General features: G+C 42.0%; 1 protein-coding gene across 1 annotated transcript in view; it reads left to right on the forward strand.

The window, feature by feature from the left end:
* The window catches only part of SLC22A23 (solute carrier family 22 member 23), a 152,329-nt gene that overhangs the window by 70,617 nt on the left and 56,321 nt on the right, over positions 1–25,391 (forward strand). Inside the window, exon 3 of the mRNA XM_075314798.1 lies at positions 5,890–6,044. Within this exon, the coding sequence (XP_075170913.1) occupies positions 5,890–6,044 (155 nt within the window). The remainder of the gene's footprint in view (positions 1–5,889; positions 6,045–25,391) is intronic.

Raw genomic sequence — 25,391 nt, forward strand, 5'->3', positions numbered from 1 at the left:
CCGCTGATTCTTTCTGTGAGGTAAAACATTTCCCTGCCTGTTTTTAAGCTTGCTTTACCTCACACAAGGCAGCATCTTTGATCCCACGCTATTCTCTGTGTATACTTTTTTTTTTTTTTTTTTGTGTCCTCCCCTGCCCAGTAAATGTATTAGGATCGGACCATGTGCCTGCAAAGTCAGACATGGCCATTACACAGTACACAGTACATAGCAGGGGAAAATGTATATGATTATCTCAGCTCAGGAACATTTTTTTTTAAACCCATCCAATTGTGAAAATTTATTTTGGTTTAAAATGTACTTTGCTTCCGGGATAACCCTTTTAAGTTCACTGACTACGTACAACCACAAGTGCCGGCATTAGGCAGTGACAAACTGGTCAACTGCCCTGGGTCACCACTCCCCTTGTGGCCTCCAGTGTTTACAGAAATAACTAGATTGGTAATAGCATGGCCTTCCAACCCTGATAATACCAGCCCCCAGCTGTCTGTTTTACCTTGGCTGGTTATGAAAAATAGCGGGGACCCCATGCCATTTTTTAACATTTCTTTAAATAATTTTTTAAAAAAAAACAGGGTGTGTTCCCCTCTATTTTTGAAAACCAGCTAAGGAAAGGCTGACAGTTGAGGGTTGCTGCTGTCTGTTTTACCTGCGCTGGTTATCAAAAATAGGTGGGAGCCCACATCCATTTTTTTAATATATATTATTATTATTTATTATTATTATTAATATTTATTATTATTATTAGCACCATTTATTCCTTGGCGCTTTACAAGTGAAAGAGGGTATACGTACAACAATCATTAACAGTACAAGACAGACTGGTACAGGAGGAGAGAGTACCCTGCCCGCGAGGGCTCACAGTGTACAGGGAATGGGTGATGGTACAATGGGTGATGGTACAATAGGTGAGGACAGAGCTGGTTGCGCAGTGGTGTACTGGACTGAGGGCTATTGTAGGTTGTAGGCTTGTTGGAAGAGGTGGGTCTTGAGGTTCCTCTTGAAGCTTTCCACGGTAGGTGAGAGTCTGATGTGCTGAGGTAGAGTATTCCAGAGTATGGGGGATGCACGGGAGAAATCTTGTACGCGATTGTGGGAAGAGGAGATAAGAGAGGAGCAGAGAAGGAGATCTTGTGAGGATCTGAGATTGCGTGCAGGTAGGTACCGGGAGACTAGGTCACAGATGTAGGGGGGGGAGACAGGTTGTGCATGGCTTTGTATGTCATGGTTAATGTTTTGAACTGGAGTCGTTGGGTGATGGGAAGCCAGTGAAGGGATTGGCAGAGTGGCGAGGCTGGGGAGTAGCGAGGGGAAAGGTGGATTAGGCGGGCCGCAGAGTTTAGGATAGAATGGAGGGGTGCAAGAATGTTGGAAGGGAGGCCACAGAGCAGGAGGTTGCAGTAGTCCAGGCGGGAGATGATGAGGGCATGCACTAATGTTTTTGTTGATTCTTGGTTAAGGAAAGCACGGATCCGGGAGATATTTTTGAGTTGTAATCAGCATGAATATATATATATATATATATATCAGCAAATGATAGTCTGAAGGAGCAGTCAACTAGTTAGGAGAATCTTAAGATCGAAAGAGCAAAGCATATTAAGAAGGAAATGTCAATCCACAGTGTCAAATGCCACAGAGAGGTCCAGAAGTGAATACTGGCCATTAGATTTAGCTGTTAGTAGATCTGTAGAGACTTTGGTAAGGGCAGTAATTGAATGGTGTAAAGAGTAGAGATCAGATTGTAAAGGGTCAAAATAAGAGCTACTTAAATGTAGCTGATAAGAGAGTAGACCAAGTGTGCAAGGAGTTTAGAGATGGGGAGAAAATTAGAGACGTGTGTAATTTGTAGAATAGGTTTTGTCATGGGTTTTTGTTTGTTTTTTTTTTACATTTATTTTTAGTAATTTAGGTTATATGGGTATGTTTGAATGAGGAGGAAAATATATTGGAAGAAAGAGAGAAGGTATATATTTTAGGTAGGTAAATCTGAGGAGAGGGATTAGAGGAGATGTGAAGGAATAGGGTCACTGGTGCAGGTTATAGGGTGAGATGAAGCGAGGAGCCTGGTAACCTTTTCTGTGACCAGTTCAAAGGCAGAACCGAACTGGAGGACGTGCAGGAGGGAAGGCAGTCCATGCTATTAGGGTTTGGGGGCACATTTCTTGTCTGGTATGGTTTAATTTTTTCTTTGATAAGTGGCCAGATCGTCGGTGCTGAGGTTGGAGCCGGGGGCCTGGACTCTAGATCTGAGGAGGAAGCAAAAAGTCATTCTGTTCTGGATTGTCCGACAGCAAGGAGATGAGGATAGTGAAGTGGGCTTGGTTGGCAAAAGGCAGAGTTGTGTTCTCAGCAGAACCTTATAGTGGATGAAGTCTGTAAGTTTCCTCAAATGTATACATATAAAAATCTGTAAATTAAATTGTAGTTTCCTGTAATGCTGCTTATTTCTATAACTTTTCATTAAATTTACAGTCTAAAGGCTAGATAGCTGTGCTCCGCTGAGGTCCAGATTGTTGTCTTTGGTGCTGCAGAGGAAGCTTTGTAGCCACCGAATCTCCATGCACATTGGTCAGTGACAGATTTTAACAGGGTTTACAGAAATGAGCCTTATTTTGGAGCTGTGGAACAGGTCCTCACTCAGGTCATAGTCTCTGTCCCGCTTGACCTTCAAGATTTTTTTTCTCGTAATCCAAACATCAAATAGTTCCCCCCGCCTTGCTGCCCGGAGATGAAGGGAAGCAGGACTGCAGTTGTTCCCCAGTACGCATGTACGGTATTCTTATGGTTGCCAAGCAACCAGAAAATGACTCGACCGAGAAAAAACACCGGATTTAACAAGAACATAAGATATCATTTAAGTAAAAGATGCAAATAAATACATTCTTCTACAGGACGCTTAAAGGAATAGTCACGTTTAATAACACATAAGGAATGTCACCGGACAAAATGATTGTAGGCTTGTATACCAAGAAACCTATCATTTTATTTCAAATTATAATGTCGAGTATGGTAATTGTGTAGGAGTCCGAGATGACGATAATGAAAGAGGTTAAGACTTGTCTTCAGTGTCATTGCTGTATATTCTCGGAAAAAATGACTTCTGTGAGTTTTCCAACAACTGGACTAAAGGTTTAGAAAACCCGAGATTTATTATTTCCCATTTTTCTTAGGTTATACCTACAAAGTTTTTTAGGAAGTCTTCATATTGTCTTCATATTGTCCTTCCACTACTGACCATATACTGACCATGCTATGGCAGGAGAATCTGGTGCGTTTATATTTAATTAAACCCATGCAGGACTTTTTCTGAATGTCGTGATGGTCAGCATACAGGATCACTGTCACAATGGTCTCCCGTTCTTGGGAGACCTGTGACAGGTTTGGGATCCAAGTCTCACACTGACTTTTGAGACTCTGGGTTTTTAAACTTCTTTACTTTCTTTTGATGCAGCAAGGGTTAAGGACTCTTTCCTGGCTGGTAGATCGTGGTTAGGTCAATCTCTGGTGTAGTCAATTTGTGATTACTCCCCTTCCCTGTAAATATTCACATGTTCCATCACCTGATGCCGGCTATAGAATTGCATTAATTTTGAACTGATAACCATGGACAGAGGAAGCTGTTGGAGCTGTCGCCTGCAGCCCTGGTGTTTAGCTGCAGCAGTGAAGTTTGTGGTATACCCTTGTTTGTCTGTTTCTTTTTGTCTTCCTTCCCATGTGTCTTATTACAGTAGTGAAGTTTAGTGCACTCAAGTACCTTGGCACTAGACATGGTGAGTGGAGAGACAGTTAGGGACTTGGCTTGTGATGGCGACGAGGGGACAGTTTCATTTAGGTGAGCTCAGGGATCAGACACAGGTTAGTGGTAGGAGGTGCCCCTACTGCTGCTCCCTATTGTCAGGGGCATCCTTTCCCTTTCTATCCCCGTTGTAACCTCTACATTGGGCCATGCTCCAGACATCCCCTTATTTGAGCGTGACAATTGTGCACTGGACATCCCCCTTGTCTGAGCGTGACAAGCACCAGATGGTCCGGTAAGAAGGATGACCGCAGCTTAGGTGCACTTTTATATATGTAACATTAGGGAAATTAACTTTATAGTATGACAACCTTGTAACAGGGACCTACTCTATTGAAAGCTCAACTAGTGAGTGCAATAGCATCCAACAAATGGTTCATTGAAAACCCAATCTTGCCCCAGACACCCTAAAATCAGAAAATAAAGCTGCAGGAAGTGCCATGAGAATCACTTTAGCTCTGCTGTTTGACTAGTAGAAAAAATAGTATCTTTGTAATAAACATTTTCTATTGTGTGCTATTTTTCAGCTCTTTGAATACGGGCCAGCGGGGTAAACAATGAACAGTGTCCTCATTGTTGGCATGGGCATATCCACTGATCGGCAGCCATCTCTAATGTTCATTTGTATTTATTTTCGATCGTTTTATAACGCACAAGGACACTTTTATACCTTTTTATATTAGTATGTATGAGAGCAATATATCCAAGATAAAGTGTTGTCTCTTTAAAGTAAAATAACACCAGAACCTTGGAGAAATCAGGTGTCCATTTACATTCAATCGGGAATGTCCAGAAAGGCCATGACTTTGGTGTCACGTCGACTAGAAGATATTTGCTATTGAAAAATGTGCAGAATAGAGAAGGTAGATATAACTAATTCACTGATACTGCATGACAAATCTGGTAATTATAGGAATGGGAATCTAAAATGCTATGAGATGAGGTTGATGTCCGTGTCACACAGCCATTATGTTGGACACTTCATGTGGCTTTGTAGTAATAGGCAGCTGCACATAGAATTGTACCAAAGTGGCACCAAGGTTGTCACATTTCTGGTGTCCAGACTTTATTAGGACTAGGGTAAAAGCTGTATGACTTTGTACTGATAATGTGACACAATCTGTAATATCGGGAAAATGCATGACCATGGCGCCCAAGCCAAGAGGATGGTGACTTCTGTTGTAGACTATGAAGCCATACCTACCTTGTATTTGTTATCACGCCCGGCTGCTGTGGTTTTGTGTGCGTTAATCCTGATCTTATTGGGACACCTAAGCCACATTGGTGCAGATGATGAGACCAATCTGAGGATATAGAATAAGGAGTCAGCTTTTTATTTCACTGATTTTCCTATGATTTATCTATGAGAACACACTTAAAAATATCTGTATGGCATATCTGTAGCTGAATTGAGTAACTTTGTCACCAGGAATTGGTTTGAAGGGAATCTGTCAGCAGGATTTTGCTACCTCATCTGAAAACCGCAAAATGTGAAGGCAACGTTGTTTCCCTTAGTTTACTTGGGGCAGTGATTCTGATGTAACTAGAGTTTTTATGTTTAGTATGCAGCAGGCCAGAGAAAGCTGTCGCCACCCACACTAGGCTCTGTATGTAAAATGTATGTAGACTGTGAGCTGCTTATCAGAAGAAGGGGTGTTATACTACCAGGCATGAGGCACGTTAATCTTGCAATGATAACATCCTGGTGCTAAAACAATCATTGCAAGTAAGCTACAGCAGGCAGCTTGATAAGAAATGCATCTGTGAAATCTGTCTTAACCCCTTCAGCATGCTGTCTTCAGATTACATAGCATTTTCTGACAGATTCCATTTCAATAGGATTCTGAGAGCAGATATATGCAAATATTTTGTTACAATGCTTTGATATGCTTTAGCTGATCTTTGCTTTATGCTGTCTTCAGATTACATAGCATTTTCTGACAGATTCTAGTTTACTAGGAATCATAGAGAAGATGTATGCAAATATTTTTTTTTTTTACAATGCTTTTGATATGCTTTAGCTGATCTTTGCTTTATGCTGTTTTGGAATATATGCATGTTTTTTATTGAATTTTTTTCTCTTATTTTCTTAGGATCGGCCGACGTCTTGTGCTGCTGTTTTCTGTAATCTTCAATCTGATTTTTGGACTCTCTGTGGCACTTTCAGTTAATGTCACAATGTTCAGCACTCTCAGGTTTTTTGAAGGATTCTGCCTTGCCGGGATATTCCTTTGTCTATATGCACTGAGTGAGTATCTCCCTCTGTCGTATACGGATTTTCAGTTTTTCTACCTTCACAAATAGCAATTCTTACCCAGCGACAAACCCCTAATTCTACACTCGTTACTCCATGTCTATTTTGTATATTCTTCCACACCATATTTTTATTCCACTGATGATTAGAATCTCTGCTTGTGTTTCTAGTATGATTATCATTAATATGTAAAGGATGGATTTTTGCTTTGAGTTTGTGTATTTCTTTCCTGGTAATATCTGATATGTCAATTTAATAATCATTTAAATTGCATACATATATTTTAATGGTCTGGAGACCTCTGTGGAAGCATTGGTGGTGTTTGTGCAATTATTGTAGTTGGTTTCTAACAGCTTCTTGTGCATTTCTAATAGAAAATGAAATTTAAGTGGCTCATGGCTCGTGGTGGTGGAGTACTTGTCATAGACAATTAGTTCAGAAATTGCTTGTATCTGCTATGAGTTTTCCATGTGGAAATTGAGTATAAAATATGGTAGCAGGGGGATACGTGAGCATGTGGAGGTAGAGCGTCACATGGGAGCAATCTATAGGAGGGAGGCTACCGGATATAAATACTCGGGAATTAGAAACAAGATTGACGGGGATTCTCATTATTCACAACAGTAAATTTATCCATATTGACATTAATATTTTAGGGGTTTTTTTCTGTAAAACTATAAATATAAGCTGCAGAACTTTACTAAAGAAAAAAGAAAAAAGAAAAAACTTTTGGGATTGCAGATGTTAAATGTATAGAAAAATACATATATTGAGTAGAAGCACACTTTTGAGCTAGTACAGCCATGAGTCTTCTTGGGAATGATGCAACAAGTATTTCACACCTGGATTTGGGGATCCTCTGCCCTCTGTCCTTGCAGTTCCTCTCCAGTTCCGTCAGGTTGGATGGTGAATGTTGGTGGTCAGCAATGTTCAGGTCTCTCCAGAGATGCTCACTTGGGTTTAGGTCAGGGCTCTGGCTGAGGTCCAGAGCACTCTGCAAGAGGATTTCTTCCAGGATATCTCCATATTTGCTGCATTTCTGTTTAGTTTTTGTCAAGAGGGGGGGCAGAGTGTACATTAATGAGTAAAAAAACAAACTTTTTTGAATTTACCAAATCACTGCAATGAAACAAAAAGTGAAAAATTTAAAGGGATCTGAATACTTTTCGTACTTGCTGCATATACAATATAATATAGAGATAGATAGATGGATAGATACACACACAGTCATGGCCAAAGTGTTAGCACCCTTGACGTTGTTCCCACACTGCCCCTATGAATAATATCCCCCCACACACTCTCCTCCTTTTGTATAATATATCTCCCATACACAGCCTCTTTGTATAATATCCCTCACACCGCCCCTCACCATAACACAGCTTCTACATCGCCTCTTTCCATAATACACCACCCCGATACATAATGCACAGTCAACACCGGCCCTTTCCATCATATCTCTCCCACACTGCCCCATACACCAGTGATGGTTGTAATGCACTGTTGGTGGCCGTGTGCGTGACACCGATATTTCACACAGGATACTTTAGGACCTCTGCTCTTATAATCTTTTGGACCTCCAGTGATCATATCTATATCACCTAACCTGGAAATAGCTGATTAATGTATTTAGAGGGAAACCGCTTTTAAAGAGAATCTGTCAGCAGATTTTTGCTACCTCATCTGAGAGCAGCATGATGTAGGCAAAGAGATCCTGAATCCAAGAATGTGTTGCTTAGATTACTTTGTACAGCTGTTCTGACACAACCAGAATTTTTAGATTTAGCCATGTAGCAGAACTGAGAGAGCTGTCCCGCTCACACAAAGCTCTCAATAGAGATTGTACATTGACAGTGAGCTCTCAATCATAGGAGGGGGCGTATCAGACTGCTGTGCATGATATTTTAGTTAGAGCAATGATAAGTCCTTCTGTGCCCTGTCGCTTAAACATAGCAAAAAAAAAACAAACAACAAATCGAACCTTGACAAGACGGGCATCCCTGAATTCTGTGTTACCCCTTGCAGCATGTTGTCTTCAGCTTACATAGCCAAAACCTGCTGACAGATTCCCTTTAAGCTTTAATGTACATATACGGTATGTACCATAGATCTTGAAATCATGGAATAGCCAAGGCTTCATTATTTGAGAAATTTAATAGTGTATGTGATCAAATCAGACATTTTCTTAGGCTTTAAATACTTTCTAACCTACTTGATTTTCTCTCTGAAGATTTGCATAAACTGGAATGTTTGACCCTCCCTTTGTGCTGTTTTAAGCACCAGGTTTACATAGAATACGACCATCAAAAAAAAAAGAAGCCATCAATTGCCAGTGTCGCCAGCCTAATTAGGAAAAAAGGCTGGTAAAGTCCACGTATCTCAGATAAGCTGTTGCGGAAATGACATTTTGTGTGTTTGCACATAGAGCGTTGGCATTGCCATTAACAAACATTCACAAGTTAAACAAGCAGAAGTGCATTATCCCTGTGCACAGTCGTGCACTCGAGGGTTGCCAATGTCACTGCCTCCTGAGCTATTTTATATGTGAAGTGTACGCTGTTTCGTCATGTAATGGCTCAGGATCTCAAGTGTGACCGTAAAAAAGTGTTAGAATATGACTTCGTATGGAAGGTATGACCTGAATCCTTGGATCATTTATATAGAAACATAATACATGTGCACCAACATTATTAATTATAGGGCTTTAACAATGCACTAAACACTAAAAAAAATCTATCACCAAATTGAACTGGACACTGCATGTTTTACCGTAGGGTCTGTGGAAGAGAATACATTTTTTTTTTTTTTCCCCTCTCTTGCAGACATATTGATAATCGATTGTATTTGGCTCCTAATGAGTTAACGTGGACTTAACAAAAGTTATGAGATAGTTTTTACTGGAAGAGTGTACTTCTTCCTGTATGACACTGAACAATCATATGCAGGCAGCAACAGAACAGAAAAAAACGTGCCCCCCAGCTTAGCGTAGGTCTCTAAGTGTATGGGATGTAATGATACAGCCCTGATCTCCTGGTCTAACCTCCCGCATGGTTAGAAAGGGCTCCGAGTAACTCAAATTAGCTCATTAGCTAGCAAATACTTCAATTGGTAATATCTTCTCAATGGAGATTTTATATATATATATATATATATATATATATATATATATATATATATTATAATATAATATAATATAATATGAGAGAGAGAGCTGTCCTGCCCACACCAGGCTATTAAGAGATTGTACATTGACAGTGAGGGGTACTTTGCACGCTGCGACATCGCAGGCCGATGCTGCGATGCCGAGCGCGATAGTACCCGCCCCCGTCGCAGCAGCGATTTCCTTGTGATAGCTGCCGTAGCGAACATTATCGCTACGGCAGCTTCACATGGACTCACCTGTCCTGCGACCGTTGCTCTGGCCGGCAACCCGCCTCCTTGTTAAGGGGGCGGGTCGTGCGGCGTCATAGCGACGTCACACGCCAGGTGGCCAATCGGAGCGGAGGGGCGGAGATGAGTGGGATGTAAACATCCCGCCCATCTCCTTCCTTCCGCATATTCTACGGAAGCCGCAGTGACGCCGGTAGGAGATGTTCCTCGCTCCTGTGGCTTCACACACAGCTGCACCGATGATATGATTACGACGCTTTTGCGCTCGTTAATCGTATCATCGAGCCTTTACACACTACGATGTCGGAAGTGCGTCATTTTCAGTTTGACCCCACCGACATCGCACCTGCGATGTCGTAGTGTGCAAAGCCCGCCTTAGGTGTCAATCAGAGGAGGGGATGTATCAGATTGCTGTGTGCTTGACATTGTAGTCAGAGCAATGATAAGTCCTGCTGTGTTCTGCTGCTTAAACAAACATGGCAAATACAGACCTTGACAAGACAGGCATCCCTGAATTCTGTTAATCCTTGCAGCATGTTGTCTTAAGCTTACATAGCAAAACCTGCTGACAGATTCCATTTAAACTTAAATGTAAATATACGGTATGTCAGCAGGTTTTTGCTCCCTCATCTGATAATGGCATGATGTAGGCAAATAAATCATGAATCCAGTGATGTATCACTTAATTACTGGGTGCCGTCATTCTGACACAATACGAACTTTTAGATTTAGTCATGTAGCCAACACCAGACTCTCAATAGAGTACAGGGATGGCGACTTGTAGATCAGGGGAGGAGGTGTGCAGGACGTGCGCGTGACATTTGTAGTCCGAGCAATGAATTAAACAATGAGATAAACTGCTGGTTAAACAAACATAGCAAATAAATATAAGATCGGACCTTGACAAGACAGGCATCCCTGAATTCTATGTTTTAACCCTTACAGCATGCTGTCTTCAGATTACATAGCAAAAACCTGCTGACAGATTCCCTTTATTGGGAGTGCAGAATTTTGGTTTCCCAATCTGGTAATGTGACAATGGAAATCTAGCTTGGCAAATGCAAACCGAAGGCATTCTAAGCTAATGAGGACCCTTGGTTGGGATGAAGAAATAAGGGAGCTGCCAATATATGGGGAAAGAATTTGTGTTATCCTGGCATATGCATTCTACATAAAAGGAATATTGAAGTATCTGGTGACCCACATCTAAAGAAGTCTCTGTTCTTTTTAGGCCAAGTTAATATTTCTTTAATCTAAAATGCATTTTAACCAGATAAAATATGCCTTTGTATAAATATTCACTTTCCTTTTCTTTTTTGATAAGGCTTTGTTGTAGCTCCTGAAGTATATGTCTGTAAATGATGGTAGTGTATGAATGAGTGTATGATGGAAATGTTTTATCTGATTCACATGCAAAATGCCTAACCACAAAACACGCACAAATCAATGTAAAAGCATATTCCTACATCAAAAGCGACTTACAACAAACTCAGAATGGATACTTTTTTTTTTCTACTGTGAACAGGAAAATGTTTTCCATATTATATGTAACATTACCACAGTTGCAAGGAAGTTTTATTTTGGCCATTGTTGGGGACATATGGTCTTAAAGAGGTCATCCACCGAAATAAGTATTTTGTTGTGTTTTGTAATATAATTAGATACAAAAGAGTTATAAATATGATGAATTTGGGGCTGTCACGGATGTGTCACGGCTAGCTGACAATCCAGTGGCAGTGAAGGTTAGAAAATCCCCAAGATTGGCAGCACGAGTTATCTGACAGTTCACTGTTTCTGCAGCGCGGACTCCAGGAACCTGGGAATTTGTCAGTTTTTCCCCTGTTGCCAGTCTCTGACTTCTTTTATAATCCTCACCTTAGGGGGATTTGGGTGGGGTTTATAGTTTGTACCTTGCTGAGCTATGGAAAGGTTGTCTTCTGTTTTTCCAGACTACTGTGGTTGCTGCAGCTCAGATAAGTGTTGTTTTGCTATCTACCAGGGCTCTGGTGATTGCAGTTGTGTTTCCCCTGTATTGTTCCCTTGTGCCTTCCTTTAGTGATAGCGGTGTTGACTAAGAGCTCATACCTTCCATCCTTACTTGGGGCCCAGATCAGGGTTTGCCCAGGGCTGAGGTATCCCTGCTCGGCAACAGGTGCGGAACCTGTATAGGGCTGGTAAGGGTGAGCTGCAGGCTGTTGTCAGGGGCCACCACTCCCTCCCCTCCCCCCCTTTTTTTCCCTAGTGATTGAGCATTCATTTCCTGTTCCCTTTGTGTTGTCCTATGCGGCCAGTATAGCTTCTGTCCCCGGCTGTGACAGGGGCCCTGCAGCTCTGCTTCTGTTTGGTGTTCGTAGGAAGTGGAACTGGTCTGGTGGGGAACGGACCACTGTACTACAATGAAGATCGGGACACTTGAGAATACCTGCGTAATTATCACATTGCATGTATTACAGAAGTTTTCCTTGATTTAAGATTCATTATTATATAGCATTGTGGGAGGATCGAAATAAGAATATTGGCTAGAATCCCCAGCGATGCATCTCCACAAATGTCTCCAGATTTGGTTGAGTAGCTACAGCATCAATACGGTTTCAGCCAATCACTCACTAGACTCTGCAGCCATACCAATGTAGACTGCACAATTTTTCTAAGCCTAGAGATTGGCTGCAGTGGTTACCTAAGCATAGTCATAACATCACTACTGCAGCCTGTCAATGAAGACCTAAGAAGTGCCAGAAAGGTGTTGCTGGATCAGCAGTGAGTGAGTAGAGAAAATGTTATTTTGTTACCACTCCAAACCTATATAATAAATAAATTTAAGAATGGAAAAGCTGTTTAATAGTTTGAACACTTGTGGGGTTTTTTTGTTTTTTTTAGTAGATTTTAACAGGACTTAAGATGAGTAAAAGAATATTCTACTGTTACTTTTTATGATGGTCAGGGAAAATGTAAAGAAGTTGCCCACTACTTTTACATTAAAGGGAACCTGTCAGCAGAAATGTCCCCTAAAACCTAACAGATTCCCCCTCTGCAGCTCCTGGGCTGCATTCTATAAAGGTCCCTGTTATGATTGTGCCCACTTTCTGACCGAAAAAAAGTGTTTATAAAGTTGTACCTTTTTGGCTTCTGATTCTGTAAATCCGTCACGGGGGCGGGCTGCCTGATGGCCGTTATTCTGCCCCCTGGTCCTGTATGCCGCCCCCATCGCTGATTTCAATACTTCTGGACGCCGCCCACTGCTCCAGCCATCCCCGCGCATGCCCAGTGCCCATCTCTCGGGGATGAGCACTGTGCCCAGCGTCACGTGCACGCAGGGTTAAGATTATGGGCGGTGCTGTGATGTTTATTCTTAAGCAACCGCCCATAATCGCGGGACCGCGCTTTCGGTGTAGTCACTGCTCCGCGCTCTTCCCATCTATTTCCTGCCTCGGGGCAAGATGGGAAGGAGGCGAAGTGAGGTCAGCAGCAGCGCGCTTGCGCAGAAAGAAGCAGGCCGAGGGGGAAAGCGCGGTCCCGCGATTATGGGCGGTTGCTTAGGAATAAACATCACAGCACCGCCCATAATCTTAACCCTGCGTGCACGTCACCAGCGGTGACGCTGGGCACAGTGCTCATCCCCGAGAGATGGGCACTGGGCATGCGCGGGGATGGCTGGAGCAGTGGGCGGCGTCCAGAAGTATTGAAATCAGCGATGGGGGCGGCATACAGGACCAGGGGGCAGAATAACGGCCATCAGGCAGCCCGCCCCCGTGACGGATTTACAGAATCAGAAGCCAAAAAGGTACAACTTTATAAACACTTTTTTTCGGTCAGAAAGTGGGCACAATCATAACAGGGACCTTTATAGAATGCAGCCCAGGAGCTGCAGAGGGGGAATCTGTTAGGTTTTAGGGGACATTTCTGCTGACAGGTTCCCTTTAATGGCTCATCCTTAGGATGGGTCATCAATGTCTGATCTGTCGGGGTCTGACAGCCAGTATTACCGCCGATCAGCAGTTCTTGGTGCCGGCGGCGGCAACAGGTGGCCGCAAATACTTCATTCCGGAGCTGCCCCATCAACTGATAGTGGCCGCGGCCGGGTACGGCACATCCGGCTCCCATTCAAATTAGTAGGAGGCAGATATGCAGTACCCGGCCGCAGATGCGGTCTACAGACTGGGCAACTCCGGAACTAAGCATTTCCTGGCCCCCTGCTACTGCCACTGGGACTGAGAATACTTGATCGGCGGGGTGTGGGACTATGGCCAATCACACATAGATGACCTATCCGAAGGATAGGCGATCAATGTAAAAGTAGTGCCCATACTCTTTAACTCTTTGTTCGTCTCACATTTGACCCTTCCAAAGTAGCCATAGGTCGTGAACCTTTTTAAATATGCCTTCAATGGAAGGCTCCTATCTATGAGGCTTTCCAACTATGCAATGGCTTACGTTGATAATACTAGACTTTTGGGGTGGTGGGTTTGCATGGTGTTGGTTGACTTTACCTTTCTCGGGTAAAGGACTTTTGCAGTTAACCGAAGCTGATAGATTAATTTGACCTGATGAGATCTATCCTCAGACCTTTCTACCTACTCCGCAGTTACCCATTACACTGTAACATTGCGGCAGCCTTGATTCACATTCCTGAGTCTTAAGACTTGTGCAGTTACTGCACTCATACATTGAAATAGCTTTTTGAGTTACTTATTAAGCCATTTTCGTGTAGTTTTCATCTAATTGCTTGTCCAGTGCATGTTTTCTTCAGTAATTAATAGGCCGTTTTACAAGCAGGCTTCTGATGTCTGTGACAGTAACCTCATGTAAAGAGCTCCGTGCACTTGCTTCATACACAGACAAAACCCTTGTAATTGCTCTATATCGCTCAGCTTTTTACAGCTCCTAATGCTTCCGGTAGGGTTTGTAAACCTCACTGTTTGTTCCTGCACCTACCTGATAGACTTCTGGGTGAGATCTGTCATCTACGTTATCTCCAGATTTACATGAATATGTGGACCTCAAACTGACTGCCGGAGCGGTTACTACGTATTCCTGGTGGACGGGGTATCCGGTTATCTTTCTAATTTTATAGACAATACTTGGGACCAAAACTGATAATCACGCTATTGTTGTTGCATATATGAGCCCACGTATAACGTTTCACGTGTTCTGAAGATCACCTGGGCAGACGTGCCCCTTGCTTTCATTAGTTACACAAAAATGTGTCTTTAACATGTCAAAAATGTTTTAAAAGTTTTGCTTACCCTTTCACTTGTCTGACTTTTTATAATATTTAACTGCAATAAAATTCTATATAAAGAGTGGAGATGTGCAGGATGGACTGGACTGGATGCCGGACCAGGACACCGTCAATTGAATTGCTTACCTCTAGTAAAGAACATTTATCAGCACACATTTTTGGACATTTTTAGATGATGTTCAGGGGTTGGCACCTACTTTTTAAAGGAAATCTGTCACCAGCTCTACTACATGGCTAAATCTAAAAATTCTGGTTGTGTCAGAACGGCTGCACCCAGTAATCCAAGTGATACATCAGTGGATTCAGGATCTCATTGCCTACATCATGCTGCACTCGGATGAGCTAGCAAAAACTTGCTGACAGATTCACTTTAAAAGTGTTTTCCCACTAAATACATTAAGAGGGGTTGTCCATGAGTGAGAATGTCCTACACGCAGCACCTTTCCCATTGGTTAGCTGGTAGCAGGTCGTATGGCCTCTGGGAATACGTAGTCTATGGAGTTGGAATACCAATGCTTTGTACACTGTGCAGTGGCTGTTCTTCTTTAAAAGGGATCAATCACCAGGATTTTAATTTATAACGTAAAACCAGTGCTATACTGGCACTATCAGGCTGATTCTATACATACCTGTAGTGTTCAGCTCGGATGTTTAGGTTTTGAAATCCAAGAAAGTAAAGTTTATAAAATCGGCAGCTTCTTGAGTGACAGCAGCTGAGGATCAGATAATATCTGGGGTTATTCATAGTTATCCCCTCCCCCTGTTAGAATTAGCATAAGTATTATCCAATCGATTTACTTTTTCACTAGCAGGATCTGCCTCCTGGTATCTGCTTTGTTGGCCTTATGCCGAAAAGGCTGAAAATTCCTGCCAGGGCTTATTTTTGGGGGAGGTCTTATTTTTTTTAAAAACTTGGTATACAATACTCTACGCCCCAATGACAAGATTACATACATTATACATTAATCAATTAAGTTCTGTTTATTTTGTATAAATATAGCATTATTTACTTTTGTGGCATCTTGATAACCAGGCCACTATATGAAGAATTATATGGGAGCGAGCAGTTGCTTTTCTGGTTTTTGCTTGCTTTGCTTGTTTGATGTCAGCTATTCGGGATCCTGCCTGCACATGTTTAGAGGTTAATCTGGAGACCGAAGAAGAGCGCTTTGAAAGCTCTTGTTTACTTGTTTTTTGGCTTATGGGAGAAAAATTGAAAGCTAACCAGCAAACGCCATTAAAGCTTGGCGTGTGTTACATTTGTTTTTAATGGAACTGATTTCTATGGATCCTGAAAGTAAAGTAGTCTTTCCAAAGCAAATTCAGATCTTGTTTATATTAATAGCAGCTTTGCCTATCCTTTGTGGTAATGTATTTTATCATGCTTCAAAACCATCACCAGGTTTTTATTATGGAATCTGAGAGCAGCTTGACATAGGGGCAGAGAGCCTGATTCCAGCGATGTCACTTGATGGTCAACTTCCTGTCATTTTGATACAATCTGTTTTCTCTGCTACAGAACTAGCAATGCTCACAATGCTGTGCCTTGTACAACCCCTTCCACACCACTCATTATCAGATTTCTCTGTACACTGTATATTAACTGTATATATTAACTGTATATGTACATTGGGGTTATATGAGGAGGTATTGGACAGCTAGGCCTGAAGCAATAATCATCCAATGATAAAACACTGATTTTATTGAAACAACAATACAGAGCCCATTAAGGGACATACCACTTTAATCAAGGTCTCAGGCCCTAAAGCTTTCCGCAGATTACATAGCAAAAACCTGCTGACAGATTTTATAGGCTAGAAGTGAAAAAGTTGATGTTTTTATCTTTTGGGGGAGCACAAAGCTGCATTTACACTGAAAAGATTATTGTGAATGAGTCTTGTTAAGAATGCACATTCTTTGTAATATTTTGGTGTAAACAGGCTGCCGGTAATCTTATTGATGAGCATTGGCTAAACTGATTTATTGTACAGAGCAGTAGATCATCATTCTCTGAGGTGTATCGTCCTGTGTAAACAGGGTTAACACTGTCAAGAACAGTGGCCTATTACAGATCTTTCTGCATCCATCATTTAGAACTGTGTACTTGTGAAATCGGCAACTGTTTAGTGCCGCCAGTCAATCCGTGTAAACAGACCTTAAGACAGAATAATTAAATCTTAGACTTGTTTAGGATTCACAGTTGACTCTTAAGGCCACGTCTCACTAAGCGACATCGCTGCTGAGTCACGGTATTTGTGACGCAACAGCGATCTTGCTAGGATGTCGCTGTGTGTGACATACTGCAACGACCTTGCCCCTGCTGTGAGGTCGCCGGTCGTTGCTGAATGTCTTGGACCATTTTTTGGTCGTTGCTCTCCCGCTGTGAAGCACACATCGCTGTGTGTGTTGGTGAGAGAGCAAGGATCTGAATGTGCAGGGAGCAGGGAGCCGGCTTCTGCGGACGCTGGTAACCAAGGTAAATATCGGGTAACCAAGCAAAGTGCTTTGCTTGGTTACCCGATATTTACCTTGGTTACCAGCGTCTGCAGCTTCTAGAAGCCGGTTCTCTGCTCCCTGCACACATAGCCAAGGTACACATCAGGTAACTATAAGTAAAGCACTTTGCTTAGTAACCCAATGTGTACTATGGTTACCAAGCACAGCGTCGTTACACGGGTCGCTGGTGGCTGATCGCTGTGGAGATCTGCCTGATTGACAGCTCACCAGCGACGCTCCAGCGATCCCTGCCAGGTCAGATTGCTGGTGGGATCGCTGGAGCGTCGCTAAGTGTGACGGTACCTTTAAAGTCAAAACCTGTTTACAGTGAAGCCATTGTGATCTGCTGTAAAGTATGTGCACGCAGCGTCTTTTGTGGCCATCAAAAATAACAAGTTTTCTAATGTAAACTGTTTTTAGGCGTTTGAAGCAATGTTGAAGATATTTTATTATTTTAGCATTTTAGAAGAGTTACTTTCCTGAAGCATATTATTTTTTTTCCAGCCTTTATCAGACAGTATCTATCTTGGAGCAGGTTCCATTCTGAGACTGTAGTAAGAATGCGCCCTCACATGGAGCCCACAAGTAAATCTCCCTCCACTGCTGAGGGAGCCGGGAGACGCTTGGGTTATGTTCATATGCAACGGATTTCGTTTTTTGTAGGCTACTTTTTTAAAAAAAAATGAAAAGCTTCTTGCATTTTTTAAAGTTGTTTTTTTTTTTCCACCTAATGAAATCATTGGGAAGGTGGAAAAATTGCAAAAAAAATACCAACAGTGTTTTTCTCTATTTTTGGGGAATAAAACAATTTTTTATTAAATAGGTCCTGAAAACCAAAGCACACATGTGATCGGCACCCAAAATACACTGCACAAAAGTGTCAAAAGCGCTGCAAAATGGGGGTTTTAATGCAGCACTCCTCAAAAATATTGTATGTGTACATAGCCTTATAGCTCCCTATTCTGGTGCATAGAGGGGTTATCTAGTACTATTTTTTTTATTTTTTTATCATGGGCCAAGGGCTGCTTTCACACCTCCAGTTTCTTTAATGCGGCACAATCCGGCACTTTGCAGGAAAATCGCAACCGTTTTTTTTTGCTGCCGGTTGCGGTTTTTTCTGCATAGACTTTAATTAGTGCTGCATTGTGCCGCATGGGCTCGCGTTCGGTCCGGTTTTTGCCGCATGCGGCAGATTTAGCCGATGCGGCGGCCGGATGGAACGTCGCCTGGCACGTTTTTCGTGCGGCAAAAAAAAACCGCATTGCGCCGCATTCGGCCGATGCGGCACATTTTTCAATGCATGCCTATGGCAGCCGGATGCGGCGCGATGCGGCAAAAACCGCATACGGCCGCCGCATGCGGTTTTTGCCACTGCGCATGTTCAGTAGCATGCCGCAAGCGGCAAAAACCGGACAGGCCGCATGGGAAAAACTTATGCAAAGGATGCGGTGTTTTCACCGCATCCGTTGCATAGCTTGCACAGCTGGATTGAGCCGCACAGCTCAAGCCGGATGTGTGAAAGCAGCCTAAGAACTAACAGATAGGTAGATGCTAACTACCTGTCTATTATGTGTGGCGTTCAGAACAGAACAACGTTTCGTCGACAGAGCGGAGGCGTCTCATCTGCTCTGCTCGGTTGTCAGGCCATAACTGCCGGCATCATACTGATTGACAGTCGGCCCACCACTGCCTAAATGCAAGAAGAGGGCTGTCAATCACCAGGACGCCAGCAGTCAGGCCCTGCCAACAGAGCAGCCCAGGTAAAGAGCAGCAGTGGTCAATGACTGGTCTGTGCTTGCGCGGGGTACAACAGGCAGATAGTTGACTCTGTTATCAACTACCTCTTTGTTGGATTTTAGGCACATAGTTAAAAATAATTACAAAAACACCTGGAAAGCCCCTTTAAATAGCATCTATGTCTCTAAACTAGAGTGAGATTCATTGTGGCGCGATGGATAAATAAAATGCCATTTTTCATGTATTCACCTCTTGCCATCACAGCACGTTTTTAGGATCTATATAGAGCGGAGAGTATCGGAGTTTTCTTATTAGGTTATGCTGGAAGGAATTGCTCTTGCTCCTATGACTATTGCCGCAGATAACCATTTCCCTGCGTGCTGCTATTTTAATGGAGTGAATTGAGAAGTACATTTGTAGTGAAGGCAGACTTGGGTCGTAGCACTGGTTAGCTTTAAGCACTTGGGACTGTGTACCCCATAGACAACTGTAATTCCAATGCTAAAAAAGAGGAAGATGTACTACAAGAAATTGGATCTTTTAAGGATTGTCAGGTATCGACAAGATTTCATCCCTGTGATGCTGGTTGGGTTTAATATGCATCTCCTATGTAATGTAGGAATTATAATTTTTGGGACATTTTCGTGGAAGTAATAGAACTGTTTAATTTAAAAAGCCCCTGTCTGCAGTTTGCCATGGGTGATTTAGGAAATGCATGTATTCTTTCTGGAGCATCTTTTCTGTGTTGTCATTCCTCCTTTATTCCTAAATCCAGTTTATTAAAAGGCATTCAGGAGGAATAGCTGAGGAGCTTCACAATGCAAGGTTTTGATAGCCATTGCTCCAGAATTGTCATTTCACATGGAATACAAGTATCAACATGTCCGGAAAGGTGTGTGACAGATAATGGTTGTGGCTAGAAGGACCTGTGCTGATGTCATACACATGTGACCAGGAGGGGGTGGGGCCTCAGCCAACAGAAAAATAATGTTGCTTCCTGTATCAGCTATGTTGGCTGAGGCCCCGCCCCTTCTGGTCACATGGGTATGACATCAGCACAGGTCCTTCTAGTCACTTAGTAAAACCATTCTATAACAGAATTAGCATAAATAACAGGGAGGCTGTACAGGCAGTGGAGCGGGAATCACTATGAATTTCCACCCGAGCTATCAGCTGATTGACAGCTGCTGCCACTCAAAAAGCTGCTCATTTTACAAACTTTACTTGCTTATGTTCCAAAACCTATACATCCTAGCTGACAAATACAGGTATGTATAGAAACAGCCTGATAGTACCAGTATAGCACTGGCTTTAGGTTATATAGGAAAATCCTGGTGATTGGTGTGCTTTAAGTTTGTCTGAGATCCTCATTTTTTCTGTTTTTTGTTTTTTTTTTATTTTTTTTTTTCATTTTCAGATCTTCCATTACGCAATTTTCAGATTTTCTATTTTGGGAGTGTCATTCCCTTTTAATATAGGCTGTATGTGACCAAGTATGGCGGTATATAGAGAAGTAATTGGTTGTTCTATAGGCAGATCTCTGACACAGTCCGTAAAGTGAATCTGTCTTCAGGTTTTTGCTACTCCATCAGAGGGCAGCAAAGATCCTGGTTCCAGTTATCTCACTTACAGAGGTGCTTGCTGTAGTTTTGGCAATTCAGTTTTGTCAGGTGCAGATCTAGCAGTTCCTCTGTATGACTGCCTACATCATCAACTGGCAGTTTCTGTGTACACTGTGCATAGGCAGAAAGAAGACAGTCAGTGGTGGTAGCGGGATTATACAGAGCTCATGAATATGGAGGACTATATGGCAAACTAATATGCTATTGATAATCTCCTGCTGATAAAGCAATCATTTTATCAAAATGACAACAAGCAGCCCAGTAAGTGACACATTGCTGAAATCAGGGTCTCTGTCTCTACATTATGTTTCTCTAAAATCAGGTGGTAAAAACCTGGTGATTCCATTTTAATTATCTAATCACAAAATTTGCATGAGTTACATGATGACTTCCCTAGTGTGAAATCATGGTTAAAATTATCAGCATGATTTGATAGGCTGTGGATTAGATATGTGCTCTGCACAGATTCCAGTGGGGATTTTTCCCACACCAATAGGATCATTCTTCCGCCATTTGTGTCCATCATTGGATGATCCACTTCCTTTAGATGTTACAGAATTCCAGTGCGAACCTGAAATAACCCCGGCTCCTTTATATTGTTACATTTTCCCAATTTCAACAGCATTATATTGTTACTATGCATAATTAATTCTATCACTCAGGGACACAAGCCTGTTGTTACACACAGTCCATTGAGAGGTTTTACCACCTCTGCAGTCACAGATGTTCTCATAGACACTAATATGAGTCATTTCCTCCAGGAGTAATGTACCTGGGACTGGCGCCAGGAGCTGCTATGCCCGGGATTGACCGTAGCCAGATATTTGGGTACGGGAAGCTGTGTCAACATCACCCGGTATGCTCTTGCTAGGAGGACACAATTATCAGAGTTGTGGCAATAGAGTTACCTTTGGGTTCACAACTTTCGTTACATATATGTGTATGTATATATATATGTGTATGTATATATATGTGTATGTATATATATGTGTATGTATGTGTGTGTATGTATGTATATATATATGTATATATATATATATATATATATATATATATATATATATATATATATGTATGTATGTATAGTCTAGGTAATGTGTGACATCAGACAAAACAAAAATACTCCGGCTACGTCTAAAAAAATTACCCCCTCCCCCCCTTTTATTTATTTCTTTTTTTTAGAATGTATGGGGGAGTATTGTGTGATGTTAACCTTTCTGATATTGTAAGATTTAGTGCCTGGCATTACTTTGTACGAGCCTGTGCCACTTACTGCTATTAGTAACTAGCCCGGTGCTTTCCAATTGTATCCACTCAGACGTAGCCTGCTAAATGACCTTCACAGTTGGGGGATGAACACTCTTCTCGCTCAAGGGTATTTTCCTCTCTTAGTGATGTATATACCCTGCTCCGCTTAATCAGATCATTGTGTCATCGTTAACAGCAGGAGCTGGAATCACTTCTAGCTTTGATACATTCAAGCGTCTCACAACCATTTTCAAGAAGCACCGAAAACTGCAAAATTGTCGGATTCCTGACATATTTAGTTACAATCTACGCAAATATGATCTTATTCCTGTTGGCCATGTATATTAATAATAGAGGATGAAATTATTATAGGATTCTAAAATATTAAATTACATGAAAGGCTCAAAGGCATGAATAGCAAGAGCCTAAGTTCCTGCAGAACATTTTTAAAGACTTATTAAAGTGCGAAACATTAGTTATTAAAGTATTTAAGAAATCATTGGAAAGACTATATCAGGATGGTGTTACATTGAGTTTGGAACAAAACAGAATTCATTGTCTTTCCTCCTCCTCACTCAACTCCTCCACCAAGCCTTTCCATCAAACTTGATGGTTGCTCGCTCTCCCCAGTCTCACAAGCTCGTTGCCTTGGAGTAACCCTCGACTCTGCTCTATCCTTCAAGCCACACATCCAAGCCCTCTTCACCTCATGCAGACTACAACTCAAAAATATCTCCCGGATCTGTGCTTTCCTTAACCAAGAATCAGAAAAAAACATTAGTGCATGCCCTCATCATCTCCCGCCTCGACTACTGCAACCTCCTGCTCTCTGGCTTCCCTTCCAACATTGTTGCACCCCTCAAATCTATCCTAAACTCTGCGGCCCGCTTAATCCACCTCTCCCCTCGCTATTCCCCAGCCTCGCCACTCTGCCAATCCCTTCACTGGCTTCCCATCGCCTTACGACTCCAGTTCAAAACATTAACCATGACATACAAAGCCATTTACAACCTGTCTCCTCCTTACATCTGTGACCTAGTCTCCCTGTACTTACCTGTATGCAACCTCAGATCCTCACAATATCTCCTTCTCTACTCCTCTCTTATCTCCTCTTCCCACAATCGCATCTGAGATTTCTCCCGTGCCTCCCCATACTCTTGAACGCTCTACCTCAGCATATCAGACTCTCCCCTACCGTGAAAAGCTTCAAGAAGAACCTGAAGACCCACCTCTTCCAACAAGCCTACAATAGCCCTTAGTCCAGTAGATCACTGCACAACCAGCTCTGTCCTCACCTATTGTATCATCACCCATTCCCTGTAGACTGTGAGCCCTCGCGGGCAGGGTCCTCTCTCCTCCTATACCAGTCTGTTTTGTACTGTTAATGATTGTTGTACGTATACTCCCTTTCACTTGTAAAGCTCCATGGAATAAATGGCGCTATAATAATAAATAATAATAAAATGAAGTCTTCAAACCTGCATTGACTACTTGCATAATGACGTCATATCCACCAGTAAGATTAGCCATGTTCTGTGTAACTGCTGGGGGGCTTCACTCTTCTCATACTCAAAAGTCTACAACGAGACCCTCTTTAACAGAGAAATGATTCTTACTCCAAGATCAAACACATTCGCACAAGGTAACGTCATTCCAAGTGGGTAGAGAAATTCTAATATTCCCGCCATGGCTAGCGCTCGACTTTGCACACAGTATCGCTAGTGCAGCATAATAATTATTGGGCCATAATTTACAAATTGGAAACAAAATAATTTGGGTTGAAAGTCTTTATCAACGCACCATGAGAAACCGTGGCTCCAGAGAGGTAGTGTTTGGGGAGTTGAGAACAAGGTTGGAGTCCGTAAGTGGCAAACATACCAGAAGATAACTCTTCACGCAGGATGTAGGTACTTTATTCCCCCAGTGTCAGACCTACCAATGTGCCACATTTTGGGTTTGGACAATACCGTAATTATATCTGTACAGTAATAAAGCATTGTCTTAGTTGATATGCAGCACGGCACCTCCTCTAGTACTTCTGGATCCGTCGCTTCCATTCAAATCTGCTTTGGTAATTATTTAGCCGGTAATGTCAGTATTTGTAGTTGGTGTCTTACAGCTGCAAAACAACATAATCTTGTTTCCATATAATATATTCATTCTTATTTACCGCTACCTCAAATTGCCACATAAATTAGGAGAACGTGTCTATGATCCCAATAGTACGAGCGTTATTCAACCAGTATTCTAGAGCATTTGACGCTTTAAAGGGGTAGTCCACTTTTGGGGAACTACATATATTTGGTGCTAACAACCTTTTTGTGCTATTTGGGTTTCAATGAACAAAACTGCACCACTTTCCTTTTCTAGCCTCTGTTGCGCTACAGAATGAGTTAACGGAGAACTTGTCCATGAGCACACTCTGACGATCCAATGGCAGAGTTATTATAATAATAATATAATATTTATTAATTTATATAGCGCTATTAATTCCACAGCACTTTACATAGCTTGGCAGCACTGTCCCCATTGGGGCTCACAATCTAAATTCCCTATTGGTATGGTCTTTGGAGTGTGGGAGGAAACCGGAGAACCCAGAGGAAACCCATGCAAACACGGGGAGAACATACAAACTCCTTTCAGATGTTGTCCTTGGTGGGATTTTGAACCCAGTACCCCGGCGCTAACCACTGAGCCACCGTGCTGTTGCATCTCTTTCTATATCCGTCTTTTGTCTGAGCTCCTCTCAGCTGATTAATGTGCACAAATCCTATCAAATCGAATGTGCAGTGATATAAAGAGCCTGTAAAAGCAAAACTGTGCAAAACTTTGAGACCCAAATGCAAAATTGATTTATAGCCCCAAAGAAATGCATATAAGTTGAAGCAGTCTTGTCATGTCCTTGCATTGTTGCTGCTTTGCTCCTAAAAATCTACATTTTAATTTTTAATATCTTGTAAATCTACCTTTTGCTTTCAACACTGGCTGAATCCTCCTGGGCATGCTGTCGATCAGATTCAAGCATGTCTCGACCGAAATCTGATCCCAGGTCTGATCTATGCGTTCCCAATGTTGGTGCGTACTGCCTAACTCACTTGTGTATGTCTACAGCTTTTTCTTCAACTCTGCCCACAAGTGTTCGATTGGTATAAAAAAAGCTACAATTAACCATTATGAGCATCATCATTGATGACCACATATATTATGCAAGTCAGCAGAATACACAAACTTCATCATGATTGAAATCAATTAAATTAACAGGAGAAGCTAGAGTTGTATGTCCAAAACCAATCATATATTTAATAATATAGAAGATAGATGGTAGTCAACAAAATACACGTCCAATGATTTAAGAGTGTGCTGGAACAGAAAAAATGCCCATATCAAGTGATACCATACATAAGATATAGATGTATAGTAACTGCGCTAGTGTCTAGATCGTAGAGTGTGAATGGGGGAAAATTACAAGTAATATCCATGTGCACATGGTCAGTCCCCCATTCCCCAATAATATATCAGCAAAGATACATAGCCATATTAATAAAGTGCTATATATGCATTGAGGCACACTGCTCCCCAGGTGATGTCACTGACTTTACTGAGGTCAAGTTA

Source organism: Anomaloglossus baeobatrachus, chromosome 6, assembly GCF_048569485.1.
Source record: "Anomaloglossus baeobatrachus isolate aAnoBae1 chromosome 6, aAnoBae1.hap1, whole genome shotgun sequence".
In the NCBI taxonomy this organism is placed as follows: domain Eukaryota; kingdom Metazoa; phylum Chordata; class Amphibia; order Anura; family Aromobatidae; genus Anomaloglossus; species Anomaloglossus baeobatrachus.